Source organism: Cebus imitator, unplaced genomic scaffold (assembly GCF_001604975.1).
Source record: "Cebus imitator isolate Cc_AM_T3 unplaced genomic scaffold, Cebus_imitator-1.0 Scaffold12, whole genome shotgun sequence".
NCBI classification, from domain to species: domain Eukaryota; kingdom Metazoa; phylum Chordata; class Mammalia; order Primates; family Cebidae; genus Cebus; species Cebus imitator.
The window spans coordinates 11,174,171-11,192,953 of NW_016107327.1; the positions used below are offsets into that span (position 1 = coordinate 11,174,171).

The window sequence follows — 18,783 nt, forward strand, 5'->3', positions numbered from 1 at the left end:
CCTCTCACACTAGCCTTTCCATGTGTTCTCTCTACCCACAGTGTTCTTCCCTGGCTTTTTGACTGAGCTAAGTCCTACTTGCTCTTCAAGACTTTGCTTGTCACTTCCTGGGGGAACCCTTTACTGAGGTGCACCTTGCAGAATTCCCTTGGCAAGTAGTCCTTTCTCTATTATGGGACTCACTGCACTGTGTTGTCATGACTTATCTACTATTATATCATTTACGGCAGGAAAATTTACACCCAGTTTCATCTCTCCTTCTTAGCTCAGTGTGTGGCACTTAGTAGGTAATCAATGAATATTTATTTATTATGCCATTTGTTTAAAAAAATTTTTTTTAGATGGAGCTTCTCTCTTGTTGCCCAGGTTGGAGCGCAATGGTGCGATCCTGGCCCACCACAACCTCCACCTCCTGGGTTCAAGTGATTCTCCTGCCTCAGCCTCCCATGTAGCTGGGATTACAGGCACCCACAACCATGCCCAGCTAATTTTTATATTTTTAGTAGAGATAGGATTTCACTATGCTGGCCAGGCTGATCTGGAATTCCTGACCTCAGGTGATCCACCTGCCTCAGCCTCCCAAAGTGCTGGGATTACAGGTGTGAGCCATTTATTTAAATAAGTAGCAATCTGCCTGCTGAGCTACAGGGCATGCATCAACCAAGGGAAGCCTGAGCACTGGCAATGAGTATGACATTTCATTGAATAATAATTATTTTTTAAATTACTATATAGAGAGCTGTAGTTATAATAACCTGTATCTTAGGGTTGTTTGATGGGTACACATACTCCTAAATACCTGGAAACTCTGAAGAATAAAATGTTTCATATGTGTTTTTAGCAAAGCTAATTTTTAAGAACTAAAATACAGAATGTTTACAAGTTTAGGTTCAGTTTGATCCTCAAATCAAAACATATGCCTTGGTTTGTCCTCAAACCACACACAGGATCTCAAGTCCTGCCCTTCTTTCCCCTTCTTTCCTGGAAGCCAAAGAAACCTCCAAATATGCTGACAGTTATTTTCTACACTCTCTACTTTTTCTTCCATTTTAGTTTTGAAAAACAGAGAACTTTCATGGACAGATAATTCAGGTTTGTGTAAAATGCAGAAGGGATCAATAAATTCATTGAAAACAAGAACCAAAAAACCTGTTGACATTTTCTTCTGTACAGCAAGGAAACTATTTTCCCTGCCCACAAGTGCTAATGAACAGCTTACATGCATTGGGCGGGGGGTGTCTTTGTTTAAAAATAGGATCTGGTATAAAGCTGGAAACTCTAGGATTGCAATGCTTGAAACTGCTACTGCATAAAAATACCAGACTGGTGGAGATCCAGAACTCACCCTTGCTATAACAGCACATAGCACCTTTGTTGGTTTTTACTCAGAATTTATTAGCACAAATTCTCAATCAGGAATATAGTCGCAGGGCCATCCTATGTTACCCTGAAAATTCTCAGTCTATAGACATAGACCTCAGCTTGCAGACCATTCTCACATGAGGAAAACGAGCAGGTTACACAGAAGGGTGACCAGCAGCCTGGTTTCTCATGGGCTCCCTTGTATTGGGAACTGTTTCTTAATGTAGAATTTTTCAACAGAATTTTGGTGTTTCAGGTATTACACCTGAAGATCTGTCCCTCTTCAAGTATCCAAAGTATAATTCTCTAGGACACTCTGACAAAAACACCTTTTCTATAAAAGCACTTAGGTATCATCCCTTGGCCTGGGCCAGTAACTTCTTCCCTTGTCTTGACTCCACTTAAACTGTCCAAGAACATGTTTAAGGTCCACTCCACACCTCACTACCCCACTGTACTCAGCCACACCTACAAGTTGATTCCACTGCACACCAACTCAACCTTTATTTGAATGATAATAATAGCCTCTATTTATTGAGTGTCTGCTCTTTGTCGGTCACACTACACCATCACTGCAGTTAATCCTTCCAAATGCTATTTTGTAGATGAAGAGACTGAGGCTCAGAGATGTTCAGTAACTTGCTAAAAATCACACAGCTTGTCAGTGACTATGTGGGATTCCAGGCTGGAAGGTTTAACTCCAAAATCCATGCTCTTTCTATAACTCCATATTGCTTCTTTTTTTGGTATTTCTTTTTCCTAAATATGATATCCTCCAATAAAGAATCCCTTAAGGAGAATAATTAGGTCTCTTTATATTCTCTTTAAAGTCATCATCACCAGATGTTTACCAAGCATCTGCCATGTAGGTGGCATAGTGCCAGATATTGAGGATATCGAGAGGCACAGGCCATGGTCTCAGCCCTGAGGACAGAGCACAGAGCTCCTAGCTGACTTTCACATGCATTTGTACCAGACTGATCATGGCACTGTGGGATAAATTTACACCCTCTCTCTGGGGCCTGGGGCTTCCCAGTAACATCAGTTACACTCCCCTGGAATTTAATAAAGGCATTTCTACCTTGAACACCATTTCAGGTTTCCTTATAGAAATACAGAAAATCTGATTGTAGGGTGTTATCCTGGATCCTAAGGAGCTCTCCAGGACAAGTCCATGTGTATTTTGAAAGCCTAAATAGTAATCCAGTTGTAAACTGCTACCTTGACCCAGCTTAGCAGCAAAGTAGACTACCAATGACTAGGAATGTTGAATTAAAGGAGATCCTTATTGAGAAAGATTCAGATTTTGGTCTTTTTTCTTTATCTTAATGACCTTAAGAAGGCTGTCTGCTGGGAAAGATAATGAAATAGGATTTTCTTGTTCAGGAAATATTCTGGAAGAAACACGACCCATTGAACTTAAGAGATGACTCCTGGTACTGAAGCTCTGTTGACTAATGATCAAAAGCCCAAGGCAGAGGATGTACCAAGCTTAACTGTCCAAGAACATGTTTTCTGCAAAGTGGCTGTTGCGCCTCACGGTCACGACCACTGCACAGACCCTGTCTGCGTGACTAAGCGATTCTCTGGCTTCTTCAGCAAATTCTCTTGAGGGAACCTCATTATATCCTAACTTGTAGCTATGCAAGTGACATGAAAGAACTGAAGAACAATTTTGAGCGTAACAGTATGAAGCTGCCTTTGCCAACCCTGATAAATAAAAGTTTTCACTCATTTCCTTTCAACTTCTCCTTCAGAGGAATGCCTTATTGTACTTCTTTCATTGATTATTCTTTTCTTTCTTTCTTTTTTGTTAATGGAGAGAGTATCTCTAGACTTCAAAGGGGAATGTGTGAAAGGAGAACTGGGTCTTGTCTTTCTGCCTCTCACAACATTGGGTCACTAGAATCTTACCAGCAAGAAAGAGGAGTCACTGTGTGAGTAAAGAGAAAGCACATCTGGAAAATATCAACATTTTAGTTCATTAATGCTGTGTTTGGAAAACACTAGTGCATGTTGTATTATCTTTTTGTCAGCGGAGGCCTGAAGGCGGGGGGCACGGAGGGAAAGAAAAGAAGGGCAAGACATCATCTCATCTCCCCTTGCACTTGCTCCCCTGATCTCTTCTTCCTTCATCTTGGTGAGACTACCCCCACAGAGCAGGCTAAGCCAATCTCTAAAACATGAAGTTTCCAGGTAGGGCTTTTAGGAGCAGCTATCCCTTACATGCAGATTGGCTTAGAGGTCCCTGGGTATCTATCATTCACAATCCATCCATCCATCCATCCATCCATCCATCCATCCTCACATGAATTCATTCAGTGAACTTTCCTGGACACTGGTTAAATATCATAAGACTAGTTACTGGTGGGAGATATAATAAATAAAAGGTAGTCTCTTATCTTCATGGAAACTTACAGTTTGGGTGGTTGACACAGACGAGTCCACCGACTCTAATGACACAGTGTGACGGGGCTAAGAGTAAATACCGGGTACCATGGAACAAACAGGAAGGGGCCTAGTTCAGCTTTCCGGAGCTGCCATGTGTCTACATGAGACATGAAGGGTGGGAGGGAGACACTTTAGCCGGAGAGGAGAGAAAAGGTGCTGTAGGCAAATGGACCAGCAAGCACAAAACATGCCAAGCCAGAAAGGGCTTTCCATGGATAAAAATAGAGGAAATATCTGTACCTTAACAAACTAACAGGGAAAAAAAAAAAAAGGAAAAAAAAAAAGCCTCTTCTTTGGCTCTTTCTGTGTAATTCTGAATGTATAAATATCCCAGAGTTTATTTTATAGCAGAGGTAAAAATTACAAAATGTTATATATTTGCCAAACCACTCTCATCTCTCTCACTCTTTTAGCAGTAAATGTGATTATGTAGTGCTGAGGCTTAAGAGTACTTATTTAACGGCTGTTTGATTTCAAACTTCCTTTATCATGGCTCACTAGGAAAAGTCATGGAGAAGTGAGTAATGGCCTAAATAATCTAAATGAAAGGAAGAGAGATAGTCCCAATTACCTGGGACATGAAAAACCCTCCTTTCTCTCAGTAGGTTCCCACCCCACCTCTCTGCCCAGTGCTGATCATGATTTAATAGCCGTCCTTAATGGCTTACTCTGTTTGCTGCTACTTCTTAAAACCTAAGATGCTCCATGATCTAACTCATCACAAAAGGATAAAATGACTGGTAATTTTCCAGATGTTCATAGCCCAAACTAATCAGTCAACACACTCAGTGGTGCACATTATTTTCCATGTACATATTCTTAGAGATGGGGCTAAAAATCCTTGACTATATTGAAGACTTTTAACAGGTTTTGCAATTCATTCTAATGGTTAGAGCTGTGTCATGTGGTTAGGAAGAAGTAAGGAACAGAGAGATACAGATACTATTTCCTGGGACCAACAACAGGACAGATACTTCAATTACATCATCTTTGCTCATCCCAATACCTTGACAAATAGCATTACTATTGCCCTTTTACAGATAAGAAATGAGAAACTCTAAGAGGGTATGATTCACACATGGGTATAGAGCCATGCAGAAGACTTAGCATGATGCCTGGCTCACTAGCAAGCACTTACTGAGCATTCACAATTGTATTAAAAATGGTAGGATCAAGACTTGAACTTGGACTGTCTGGCCCTGACACCCATCTGATTCCAATACACACTGTGCTTTCTCAGGAAACTGCTACATGCTGGGAGAGAGGTGGGAGGAATTTCCAGCTGGAGGGAAGGAATTCACTTGGAATCATTCTTTTCCTAGGTCAGTCTGTGGGCCACAGAGCAGAGGAAGACCTGATGATCTGCAGACTCCACATCTCCCTCTGTTCTGAAACCAAATGGCCGTGTTTGCCTCTCATGTCTTAGAAACAAAGATTTCCCTGGCTGTTTTCTAGAAAAGGGCTTATGTAGTTTGTGATTCTGAAACATGACACCTTCTACCTGTGGCCTCTGAAAGGTGCGTGGGGAACATACTGCATCTGCAAGTCTGGAGGATTGAGGCAAAAATCCTGCCCTTACCCTAAACCAGATACGTTTAGGCCCAACGTCCTATAAAGTAGGGTTGAGGTGGTGTGCTGCCTCTGTGCTTAATTTCTACAGAGCAGTATTTTCATAGAGCTATATAAACAATAGTGACCACAGTGAATGTGCTGAAGAGAAAACAGGGAATTAGCTCGCCAATCCCTGGGTGAAGTAAGTTATATCTCTGGAGATCTTGTGTTTTGCGTATTCTCTGTCAATATAGTTTTCCTGTGTGCTGACTCCAGGGTTTCCAAAAAGCCCCTGAGAGAAAAGATGAAAAAAAAAAAAAAAATAGAGGAAGAGGGAGTAGCTAGAAATAGGTAGGAAAAAGCAACAAGGAAAAAAGAAACTTTATAACTCAGAGAGGACCTGATGATTGTTGAAATGAGTCAAAAGGAATTACCATGTCCCCCGCTTTCAGATCTCATAGCTCTAAGTTCAAGACAGAGAGGTGGAGTTTATCATGTTGCTATTTTGCATCTGAGTTGTATGAATGAAATACTTCGTACTTGCAAATATGAGTTTTCTCATGCTTAAATTAAAGAACGAACACTTGTTATTTGGAAGAAAAAAAAGAAAGCATACTTACCTTTATATCCCAAAATGGCTACTGTGATTGTTAGCAAGGCACACAAAATGTATAATAATATGATAGAAAACTTCAGTGCCCAGTTATTTTTACATTTGGTACATTGTGTTCCTTCCTGAATACCTGTAAGAAAAGTTAAATTTTAATAACAGGAAGCAAAGATGTAATTTAAAAATGTATCTTTTTGCATTTTGGTTCAAATATTGTGACTAAGAACAATTTTTACATATGCCTTACTATGCTTTGAGAACTATTTTAAAAGTAAACACACTACTTGAGCAACATAGCACTTTAATATTACCATTCTGTTGTTATAGGTGTATTTAATATGACTTAAAAATAGCACATAACTTTGTTTCATAGAATACGGTCATGCATCATTTAATGGGAATACAGTCTGAGAATGGCATCCTTAGGCAACATCATCGCTGTGTGAACATCCTAGAGCAGGGGTCCCTAATTCCAGGGCCATGGACTGGTACCAGTCTGGTGGCCTGTTAGGAACTGGCTGCACAGCAGGAGTTGAGTGGCAGGTGAGCCAACATGACCACCTGAGCTCTGTCTCCTGTCAGATCAGCAGCAGCATGAGATTCTCATAGGAGCACAAACCCTATTGTGAACTGCACATGTGAGGGATCTAGGATGCAAGCTCCTTATGAGAATCTGACTAATCCCTGATGATCTGAGGTGGAACAGTTTCATCCTGAAACCATCTCCTGCCCCCTGTCCATCCATGGAATAATTATCTTCCATGAAACTGGTCCCTGGTGCCAAAAAGGTTTGGGGACCACTGTCCTAGAGTGTACTTACACAAACCTAGATGGTATAGACCAGCAGTCCCCAGCCTTTTTGGCACCAGGGACCAATTTCATGGAAGACAGTTTGTCCATGGACCAGAGTAGGGGTGGGGATGGTTTCAGGATGATTCAAATGCATTACATTTATTGTACACTTTATTTCTATTATTATTACATTGTAATATGTAATGAAATAATTATACAACTCACCATAATGTAGAAACCATGGGAGCCCTGAGCTTGTTTCCCTGCAAATAGATGGTCCCATGTGGGAGTGATGGGAGACAGTGATAGGTCAGAGGCATTAGATTCTCATAAGGAGCACACAACCTAGATCCCTCACATGCACAGTTCACAACAGGATTCACGCTTCTATGAGAATCTGATGCCACTGCTGATCTGAGAGGAGGCAGAGCTCAGGTGGCAATGCAAGTGATGGGAAATGGCTGTAAATACAGAAGAAGCTTCACCCACTCGCCTGCCGCTCACCTCCTGCTATGTAGCCTGGTGCCTAACAGGTAACCGGTCTATGGCCCCAGGGGTTGGGGACCTTTGGTATAGACTGCTACATACCTAGGCTACATGGTATGACCTCTTGCTTCTAGGCTCAAACCTGTACAGCATGTTACTGTACTGATAGGCAACTTTATCTGTTGGCAACTTTAACACAATGGCAGGTATTTGTGTATCTAAAGATAGAAAAGGTACAATAAAAATGCAGTTTTATAATCTTATGGGACTGCCATCATCTATGCAGTCCATTGTTGACTGAAACATTATGTGGCATATGACTAGTTTCAAATCAAATTCCATAATAATAATTACAATTTCAATAAAAATCTCTATATGACAAAATATTTAAACATTCAAATTTACTTATTTCAGATATTAGTATGCCTACAGCAATTCAAATACAACCGGAAAATCTTAGGATTGGTCCCTTGATGTTTGTTTCAGTGGTATGCTGAAGTTGATTTCTATTGGCTTGTAAGAGCCAACTGTTAAATTTGTAAGAATTTTGAAAACTGGTTGTGAAACTGTTGGTAGCTTGAAATCAGCCCTGGAGGGAGTATTTACACCATGGAAATTGGTAAACATTACAAATTAGGAAGACTCCCACTCCCTGGCTCCAAACAACTGGTTTACCAGCATGCCACTGGTTGTAATGTATTATAACCTGTGGCAGAAGACAGAGGTAATCTTATAATTAACTGCCCAATATATAACAGATTTTGCTTATTACATATACTCAGGAAACAGACACTGACTCTTATATAAGTTATCACAGTGATTTGAATAATGATTGTAGAACAAATAGAAAAACCAGACACTTTTGATGGGAGGAGGTAAATTTTTACTGCTAAAAGGCCAAGTTTTTGAAAAACATTACTGTCTGAGTGGTAAACCAGCATCATTGCTGCAAGTGACTCCAGGAAGTAACTTTTAAAAAGAGACTTTCCATCTGATAGATTTGAAACATACAAGACAAAGACTGTGGATGCTTTAATGTGAAAATCACATTGTGAGGAGTATCAGGAGATTCCTTGTCTTCCTGAGCTGTTTCCCTATGTGTGTCTTACTAATAGCATCCCCCAGGAGCAACAGCACATAAAGGACTGATCTCCTATAATTGTGCTCAATAACTTTTGATGGGTAAGTCATGAGGATTAAGCCACAGTCGAAGTTTCTCTCCTTTGGTTTGTAATTTTACGCATAGTGCCCTTCAGTGAAAAGAGTTCTTCAGCTGTGTTTAATGCAAAATGATGAGAGAAACAGCATATAACAATGACTTAAATTTAGCTTTCAGGGTTCAACCAATCCTTCTGGTGTTCAGCACATCCCTCTGGCTGTAGACACAGGGGAGGGGGTGTATTTGTCAATTTTATGACTTAGAGCAGTGCTTCTCAAACTTTGGGGTGCATCAGAATCACTTGAAGCACTCATTAAAACACATTGTTTCTAATTCAGGAGGTCTGAGAAGAGAAGGGGTCTGAGAATTTGGATTTCTTTTTTCTTTTTTTTTTTTTTGGAGACAGAGCTTCACTCTGTTGTCCAGCCTGGAGTGCAGTGGCACGATTTTGGCTCACTGCAACCTCTGCCTCCTGGGTTTGTGATTCTCCTGCCTCAGTAGCTACTCCTCCCTCCTGAGTAGCTGGGATTACAGGCGCATGCCACCGTGCCTGGCTACTTTTTGTATTTTTAGTAGAAATGGGGTTTCACCATGTTGGCCAGGCTGGTCACAACCTCCTGACCTCAGGTGATCCACCCGCCTTGGCCTCCCAAAATGTTGGGATTACAGGTGTGAGCCACTGCGCCCAGCCAAGAATTTGAATTTCTAAGAAGTTCCTAGGTGTTGCTGATGCTGATGCTGAAGCTGTGGTCTGGGGACCCTATTTCAGAGCAATGCTTCTCAAACTTTAAAGTGCTTACACATCACATTGTTGAAATGGAGGTTCTGATTCACTGGGTCTGAGGGAGGAGCTAAGATTCTGCATTTCTGCAAGGTCTAGGTGTTACCTGGTCTGAGGGGAGCAAGGGTTTAGTTTAGAAGCTGGTCGTGATGGATTGACCTTTGGTTAACTCATCCCTTGAAGATGAAGCTGTGAAATTGGACTCATTGATCAAACAGACCTAGAGTAAATCAACTTCTTTGTGTTACATTTTTTCCATTTTTTCCCTCCCTTTCCTTTCTGACTTACTTCTTTATAGCCACCTGTATGTCTCAGCACTATCTCTTATGTCTAAAACTGACATCAGTTTTAGCCCTGCCAAACCAGATCTCCAACTTCCACCCAACTTTTCTTATTGCACTCAGCTACTACTACTATCCCAATCCCTCAGGTGGTTAAACTCAAAGACGTCATGATTTCGTCTCTTGTACGTATTCTCCAATTCAGTCACCAAGCCCTGTTAACCTTCCAGTGGGCTATTTTTCATCATGATCATTATCATTTACAGCTTATTGATGTTCACTTACTGCCTACAGTGTGCCAGGTTCTGACCTAGGTTCTTTACACAGAGCATCTCTAATCCAAAAAAGGACTCTGCAAGAGGGCACTGTAGTGAGAGCCGAACTGACACCCTATACATGTTGCCAGCACTCCAACCTGTGTGAGACTCCAGATGCCACAGTCTCTCCACTACACCATGGTCCCTCTCTCTAGTCATCCTTTCCTCTCCATTTCCCCTGCCACCACTCTAGTGTGAGATCTTTACATCTCAATGGAAGCTTCCTCTTCCATCCCCACTGGGATCTAGCCTCACCCTTTATTAAAATACTGCTGTCCTCATGACATTTGCTAAAAAGGAAAACAAAACAAAACAAAACAAACTTTCAAGAACGCACTCTTAACTAAAGGATGTGCGCATGCACACACCCACCCATACTCCCCCGGCCCACCACACACACATATCAGTGCTTAAGCTCTCTGTGATCTGATGATATAAAATGAAAAAGACTCTTTATATCCAATAAGAGTGAAATATTTTTGAAATTTAAAGATAGGAACATATAGGTAGATCCACAGACATGCCACATTCTGTGCTGAGAAACATGAACTTGCTTTGGTGGCAACTGTGAAGCACAGAAGGGCGACAGACACAGGGTGCTGGCCTGATCTCCTGCTGAAGGACTGGATGGCACTCCCATGGTTGACGAGGGGTTATTCCGTTTGGATTTTTGGACCATGCTGGGTGAGCTTCTTATGCTTCTTCAGGATGATTTCTTACATTCCACTAAGAGAGCCTCAGAAGATTTGGTTAGAGCAGAGATTATAGTAGATGATACAATCTGGGAGCTAGAAGGTTGTGCAGAGGTCAAGCATCATTGTGTCATTGATGGGAAAAAAGAGGCCCAGAGAGGGGAAGCAGGATTGGAAGCCACATGTCCTGACTCCGGCACACTCATCTTTCCCTCCCATTCTTCCCCATGAGCTAGCACTGTGGCCACCAGGCATCTTGTGCATGTGGTATTTGGGAGGATCCGCTCCCAGACAGCTGTCACTGGCTCACATTCCGAAGAGCTGGGGCACTTCCTCACTGTGTGCCTTTCTCACTGCTGACTTTATCAGCATTTAATCAATATCAGATGGCACTGCCTGGCCTCCCTTTCCACTTGACACACTTTCTCTGTCTTGTTTCCCCCTCCCCAACTTCTTTTTAATAAGAATTCTGTTTTATCTCCCTCTCTGCCCTCCGCTGGGAGGACATCTGGCCAAACACACGGATGCCTACTACAAAGGGACCCTGCTGGCTCCTGTAGCTGGGGCACCCCCTCCTCCTCAAGGAGGAGGTGATCACAAAATAACATTCAAGAGAGATATCCCCCTGTTACCAGCCTTTGTAGTGTTTGTTTTCTTAGCATTACTTTCCAGAGCCTGGGGACTTTGTTCCCATGGGGGGCGGGGGTGGTCAGGGAAGGAAGAGCTGGGGACTGATAGACAGAATGCTGAAGATTTAGAGATTCCAGTTCAGAAAGTGAAGCAGTTCGGCCTCTCACCATTAAGAGCTCCAGTGTCCCAAAGAACCTGGCCCCAGTAGCACATTTCAAATTCAGTGGCCTATAGGCAGCAAAGGCCTGAAGGGTGCATGCCTTTCTGCAGCTTCTCACTCTTGAACTACCACCCACTGAATTCCACTCTTGGCTCATGTTTGAATGTATTTTCCAGTGTCCAGGTCTTTGTTATACAACGAAGTGTGGGGGCCCAGTGAAGCCAAAATTACTCTGGTTACCTCCTTGAGTATTCTACGGAAGTTCAGAATAGGCTGACAATTTGGTCTCCAGTGCTCAAAGTCCCCTGGGCTGCCCTGGTTTCAAGAACACATTTCAAGTAAGAAGTTGGCAGGGGGGTGGGGGCTGCTGATCAGTGAGCCATTAGCTGGTTGGAGAATAATTGAAACACTCCCGGAATGACAGTGCAAAGGGCCAGAAGAATTCACCAGCAAAGATAATTCCTTTCTGCTGTGGTTCTCCATAAAGAGCCCTCCCAAGTGCTGTGGTCTAGTCTCAAACCAGTCTGTTTTTCCAATCTTTTTGGAAAAAAAAGAGTCTCCTTCACTCTCATATATATATATATATATATTGCCATGTACAACGCTGAAGGTGGGCTTGTGTGTTAAAATGAATACATTGCCTTCCTTGGTAGGTGGAGGCTGGCACTGTGGGTGAATGTGGGGCATTTCTGGGCTATTTTCGTGATCACAAGTGTCTATAGCTCAGTGGTGTTGCCATAAAGATCATGTTACCAAAGAGAAGCTTTAAAAAGCGTCGACTGCAAAATCCAGAAAACCACAAGTTTTGATCTGAGATTTGCAGTGACCTTTTCATGTGGTTTTTTTATAGTTATTAATCTACTGCCTGGTGGCATAGATTCCCATAAACCCATAAGAATGATTTGGCTCTAACAGTAAAATGGATGATTCAAATAAATTCCTATAATTAAAATGCCCTCAAAAGTAACAAAACAGTAAGAGTTAACAACCTGGTTAGTTGCTTGAATGTTACACAATATCACTGGAACAAAAGTTAAATACATAAAACACTTTATCCACTGAAATAACTAGCTTTTCCTTATGATAAAAGCTATTTACCAAATGATGAAATATGGAATTAGTTAGTAAAAAGAATTTTTTTTATTATTAGTGAGTAATTTAGTTACCCAAATACAAGTCCCAGCCTTGGACAACTTACTATGCCAAGTTTCCTAAATGATGTGGATAGCCATGAAAACGGAAGCAGGACAAGAATTGGGAATGAAATTACTTTCTGTGCAAAATCAATGAAGCCTCACAGCAGCTCTGTAGTCATAAACATGTGTTCAAACCAGAAAAGTTACTTAGAAGAGAGTTTCATGACAGTGTGAACTCCTTGGCATTCATTCTGAGCTTACATTCAAATTCTGTGCATTTACCAAGGGCATAGTTTGTTTTCACCGAAATTTTTTCATGTGTATAAAAAAAAAAGGCAGTCAGTTCTGGTTTGGTTTTACATTTTTTTTTTAAAGAATACACATTATTTATTTAAAATTTATAATTTATACCTGCCTACTAAAAAAGAGTTGTAGGCAAAAACCAGATGTAACAGTCCCACTCAGAGTATACAGTGTCTGCCAGAATATATAGTGTCTCAAAAGAACGCCATTATTTTCTCTTTGTGGTTTTTGTAAGAAATCTTTTATTAGATGAACTGTGCACAAATGCTTTTGATTCCAAGGAGAGGAATCCTCGCTCATTGGGAAGCTCAACCATCACATCTCTTATGGTCGTCCCTCCCAGCTGGCCCCTTTTTCTTGGCTCTATTCCTATTCATTTTATTCTATGGGCACAGGGTGAACTGTCAACATTTCAGCAGCCTGACTACTTCATTATCTGGCACTACCATACAATGTTCTTCTGGGATTAAGCGCTGAATCTTTTCATCAAAAGGACGCATGAAAACGCAGCTCTAGCTTGGGTCATCAATCTGCTGTAGAATGGAGCCAGACACTGACTCTGACAGGCAATTGAGGAAGGCCAGGAGACATTTCTCGAGTGGGTGAACGTTTGCTATTGCTGTGAGTGTGAAGAAGAATTGCTGAGGATGATGGCTATTACTGAGGACCTCACATAGGCCAGGAACCCTCTCCTTATTACTTATAATCCCTTTAACAACCCTGCAGAGTAGGAATTCTGACCCCAATTTTACAGATTTTAGGAAAGTGGGAGAGGTCTAAGAGGGTGAGTACCCAAGCCAGTGAGTAGCTAAGCTGGTAGATGAACCCAAATCTTTTACGTGTTGCTTCTCCAAGCTTATCTCCAGAAGTGAAAAAACAAAGCAAGATAAAGATGCCCAACAAGATAATCTAGAAAACGGAGGGGTTAGAATTGCTTTAGAAGTATTCTGTCAAAATAAAGGGGTGCAGAGATATCCTTTCACACGTTGATGGGTAAGCCTTTCTCAAAAATAAGCAATAAAATGTGTCTCCAGTGAGGTAACTATGACAGGCCTGACACTTACGTAGGCTGTAATTTCTCCTTTATTATGCTGTGGTGACATACTTAAGCAACAAGTTAATTCTGCCCTAAATAAATGCTCATCCTTTCCAGGAGAGGTCAAGAGCGGCTTGGGGGTTTGGCTGGTAAGTCTTGTTAGCCCCTCAGGAGAATATTCCCCAATGTTGAGGGAGTTTTTGGAGTGAGGTGGGTCAGGGAAAGAAGGTACCTTTATAATTTCAAGGCAAACTGTGGGATATGCAGGGGCCTTGATCAGTTTAAGCTTGAAACCAAAACAAATTGGTTGCCCCTCGGTTTTCTTTTGAAGTTCTAGTATGCTTGAAATGGGAAGCCCAAAAGCCAGTCTTCAATGGCTCCTTCATCTACAGAGCCAAAAACCTGCTTGAGGTTCAAGCTTGCAGGAGCTGGGCAAGGTAAAAGAGAGGAAAGGAAGGTGAAAGGAAGGTTTATCAGATGGTGATTAAAAAATTTATTACCTCTAGCCTCTTAGCCTCCCTCCAAAAAAAAAAAAAATTGATCTGGAGTACACTGGCCAAAAATAATGTTTTTTTCTTTACCAATACTTCCTTGACCCCATAGTTTGGGAATCCACAGTGACTCTCCAGCTGCTTCCGTGCCCTCTGACCATGCTGATCCTCAGAATCTTGAGGCTGGGAGAGACACTGGCTGTCACCTTGGCTAGCATCCACCTCACCAGTGGAGAAACTGACGCTCAGGGAACTCCACTCCTGTCTCCTACTCCCCTCACCCTGAGTTCATACATTGCCCGCCTGGCTTTAGGACTCGGGCCTGGCTTTCTGCCTCCTGGCCGGAGTTCTTTAGACCCCAGGATTCTGCCCACAGCACCACACTCCATTCTTGATACATCCTGTTTATTCATTTCTTCAAGGTGTAAGTATAGAATGCCTACTATGTGGCAGGCAGTAGTTATGATGGTGAACACAACAAACAAAAATCTATCTCTGCCCTTCTGGAACTTATATCCCACTGGGAGGATGTCTTCAAACGTCAGAAGGTAATAAATGCTATGAAAAAAACAAGGAAAGCACTAGGCAAAGGGCATGCGGGGAGGAGGTGGACATCAATTTTAAGTATGGTGTCTGGAGCCATCTCTGCAGACTAATGCTTGAACAAGAGTTGAGGGAGCATGGGAAAGATCCCCGGCACCTGCCTGGCCACACTCTCCAACAGGGTTTGGCTCATTTCCCCTCTGGGCTGTGAGATTTGCCCTTCTTCTCCCTGAAACGCTCTTCCCTCTACCAACTGACTTCCTTCATGCTTACTCACAGACTTCCTCCTCAATGCATGCTTTCCTAACTTGCCTTGAATCCCTAAGCACTTGTGTGGTTGATACTGCACACAATCACACTCCCCACGATCATCTTCATTCCTGGCAGTGGGAAGGGGGCCCTTGCATCCACCAGCAATCTCCCTGACCCTAAATTGGAACCTGCTGTAGGTATGAGGGATTTCACAATCTCCTCTCCCACCTTTGTTTCCAGCCTTCTAGGCAACTTGCTGATCTCACTGTCCTGTGGGCCGGGGTAGAGATGTCCTGGGAGAGGCGCACAGCTCAGGAGCCTGACAGTCAAACTCTGACACTCCTGAGAGCCCCTTCCTCCCACACAGCCAAGACTGATGCCGCAGGGAGCCGCGGTCCCAAACCCGCTGGAGGTGGAGGGTGGAATGGAGGTTATTGATGAAAAGAATGCAAAACATGCCTTCAGACTCCTGCCCAGACTGAAGTGAGTCCCAAGATCCTGCAGCCTTGCTCCATTTTGTGGGTCTCAGCATTTCCAAAACTCCATCTGACAGGGCCAAGATGAGAACTGTAAACCCTCAATCCAACACTTGCCTTGAGTGTGGCTGCTTTACAAAGTGTCATTTGGGGGCAGCTGAAGGACTAATATAACGAGGAGGGTGAAGAGCGCTGAGCAGGACAAATCTCAGTTAATGACAAGGTACTTGCTGTTTGTCAATGGCACAGTGTTGGGGCATGTGAGAATTATGCTGCCAAGCAGGTGCTGGCAAAGGCATGCCTACATCCACTCTCCCTCACATACCGATTGGATTTTTGTTACCACCAAACTAGTGTTTTGATGGGGGGAAAAAAGTGGACTTCAATATAAATGAAAACATCAATCAGCCTGACAGAGACATTCCTCATTCCTCAAGAATATGTGTTTTTTACTTTCTTTAGTGAAGGTGATAGTTGAAGACACTTAAAATTAAGGGAAAGAAGCCAAGACAGAGCAAGAGATTTCACCATTGGTGTTTTAAAGCAATCATTCTGTTCTGCACTGAATGTGGCCTCAGTCTTGAACCTTAATGAGAAATTAGTCAATCGACTTGAAATGATCCAAATGAGGAAAAGTTGGTTAAAAAAAAAAAGGAGGGAACTGGGAGAGACCTATTTTAAGAGACTATTGGCCCACGAAGGCTGTGAGGGGAGTGTGGCCCCAGATTGAACGAGGAGGATCCCCGTCACCAGCTGCACACTTGTTATTGAAACTGGAAAAAGGCCAGGTAGTAGGGTGATGCAAGAGAATCCCTGAGGCCAGAAGTTCGAGACTGGCTAGGGCAACATAGCAAGACGCTGTCTCTACCAAAACAAAACTAGACAAAGGGGGGTGGGGAGAGAAATCTTTCCGTGGGGCAGACAGCTATAGTTTTGGAGGTCAAAGCAATGAAACTGGAAATAAAAATGAAAAGCCATTAAACAAAAAGTCAGAAGGCAGGCAATGAATTATAAAATATAAAGTAAATGGGAACATTAGGCTTATTTAATTTTTCATGCCTTTATATAGAGTTTATAAATGACAGTTAAACTTAGAAAATTATTTAAAACGGAAATAACTAGATAGAAACATACGTTTGCATACACATACACAAAGTGACTTTCTTTAGACAGTAGAGATGTTTGTAAAAAAGGATTTCTAAAGCAAAAATTCAAAATTTCCAGGCACAGTGGCTCACAGCCTGTAATGCCAACACTTTGGGAGCCCAAGGTGGGTGAATCACTTGAGGTCAGGAGTTTGCGACCAGCCTGGCCAATATGGTGAAACCTCATCTCTACTAAAATTACAAAAATTTAGCTGGCTGTGGTGGAGGGCGTCTGTAGTCCCAGCTAATTGGGAGGCTGAGACAGCAGAATCGCTTGAACCCGGGAGGAGGAGGTTGTAGTCAGCCGAGATTGTGCCACTGCACTCCAGCCTGGGCAACAGAGAGAGACTCTGCCAAAACCAAAACAAAACAAAATTCAAAAATCACAATTTCCCATGGGTTTATTATGGTGTGGCTGAGCCATGACTGGCGATCCCCAGTTGTTATGTCTTTGCAATTCTGTATTCAGTGACTTTATATTGGTAGCATGAAATTGGTCATGCTAGATGTATTCACACGATTCAAATCAGCAAAAAGCTCCAAATCGGGGCTTTTGCCTTCTGGAAAGCTGGTTGTTAAACATTTGCCAGCATACCACTCAAACTAATGCAACTGATCCATTGCATTTAAACAACAAAAGAATTGCTCTGTCCATATAGGGTAAATTACTTGAGAAGTTCGGGATCACTGATACCACCAAACTTGGACATGAAGCATCATTCCTTTCCTTCCCCTGGAGGTGACACAGATCTCATATGCCCTCTTACTAGTGATATTTTACGCATTCAATGTTTTGAATTCAAAATTTCCATGGAAGCAAGGTAAATTTCAAATGTATAATCTCTGTGGGGCAATTATAATTTTAGGTTCCTAGTGAAACTGAGAATGTTTAAGGTTCAATTCCCTCATGTCTGTTAATCTCACATCACAGATACAGGTTGACTGAACTCCGATCAACACCCTGAATATGCACTTCCTTCTCTTGTGGAAATGAGGTACAGACGGACTGGCCTGAGCTGTCACCCACCTGACGTTAGCATGGCAGTGTCAAGAAGTGGAGCCCTAGTGAATCAGCCTAGGGCAGGCAGCTGTGGAGGACACATTTGGATTCCAATGGAGGAATCACCACTGAGGAAAGGATTTTGAGGAACAACTTCCCATCTGGAAAATATTCTGTTTACCTCTCAAAAGCATGTAGGGATTAAAACCCACCGACTAGGCAGAAAAAAATACAAGAATTCAGAGGAAAGCAATACTTCATTACATTCATGAGACGCATAAATGACTGTAACAGCAGTAGACTCAGACATCAAAGTAGGAAAAATCAGGTTCCACCAGCTGAGTCATTCACAGTGCAGGCAGAAGGCCTTTTGCACTTCAGCTCTTACAGCAAAGAATCAGAAAATGTAACCAGGAGCACAGCAGCTCTGGAAACAAGTGAATAATGGAGATCAGAGATGCAGAAAATACATATGCAATTTAATACGATATGAAATTCTTATGGTAAAATCACTTCATTGTATTTCATGCTCAAAGAAATGAATTTTATTTCCCCAATGGCCCAACGACTCCTGATTACAGCTGTAAACTGGTTAAACAGGCTGAAAGCAGAAGCGGCTTTGGGGGAGGACTTAACAGTACTGTCCAATTCGTACTCGGCTGAAGGTGTTCCCCACTTCCCCAGTGAATGTGGAATTTGGAGTTAGTACCAGAATCACCCACTAGAGATTCCCTCATACATTTTATTTTTAATTTGCAGCATATGTTTGTTTACATTAACTCCCATGCACTGCATGTGGTTTAGGACATACTGTGAGTTCATTGCTTATTATTCTTTAAAATATCCTGTGGTAAGAGAGACCCTTCCATCGAGAAGAGGTACTTGTCTTGAGAGGGCCATCACACAATGGGATCCCAGGGATGGTCTCAGCTCAATGGACGCAGGAAGCACACCCCTTCTAAATGGTGCTTAGCCAGAACTCTTCCTGCGTGGGGCAGCCATGCCTCTCAACCCTACTGCAGGAAAAGCAACTGGAAGCTCAGGTCCTGCTGCTGATGGACTAGGAATGCCATTTTTGCGTCTTTGCCATGCACAAAGACAGGGATAATTCATCACCTTCCCATTATGC

General features: G+C 42.4%; 1 protein-coding gene across 2 annotated transcripts in view; it reads right to left on the minus strand.

The window, feature by feature from the left end:
- COLEC12 (collectin subfamily member 12) overlaps positions 1-18,783 on the minus strand; it is a 173,480-nt gene that overhangs the window by 27,082 nt on the left and 127,615 nt on the right. For both annotated transcript variants that reach the window (XM_017499050.2, XM_037728165.1), the window contains one exon: positions 5,985-6,107. In XM_017499050.2, coding sequence (XP_017354539.1) covers positions 5,985-6,107 — 123 coding nt within the window. The remainder of the gene's footprint in view (positions 1-5,984; positions 6,108-18,783) is intronic.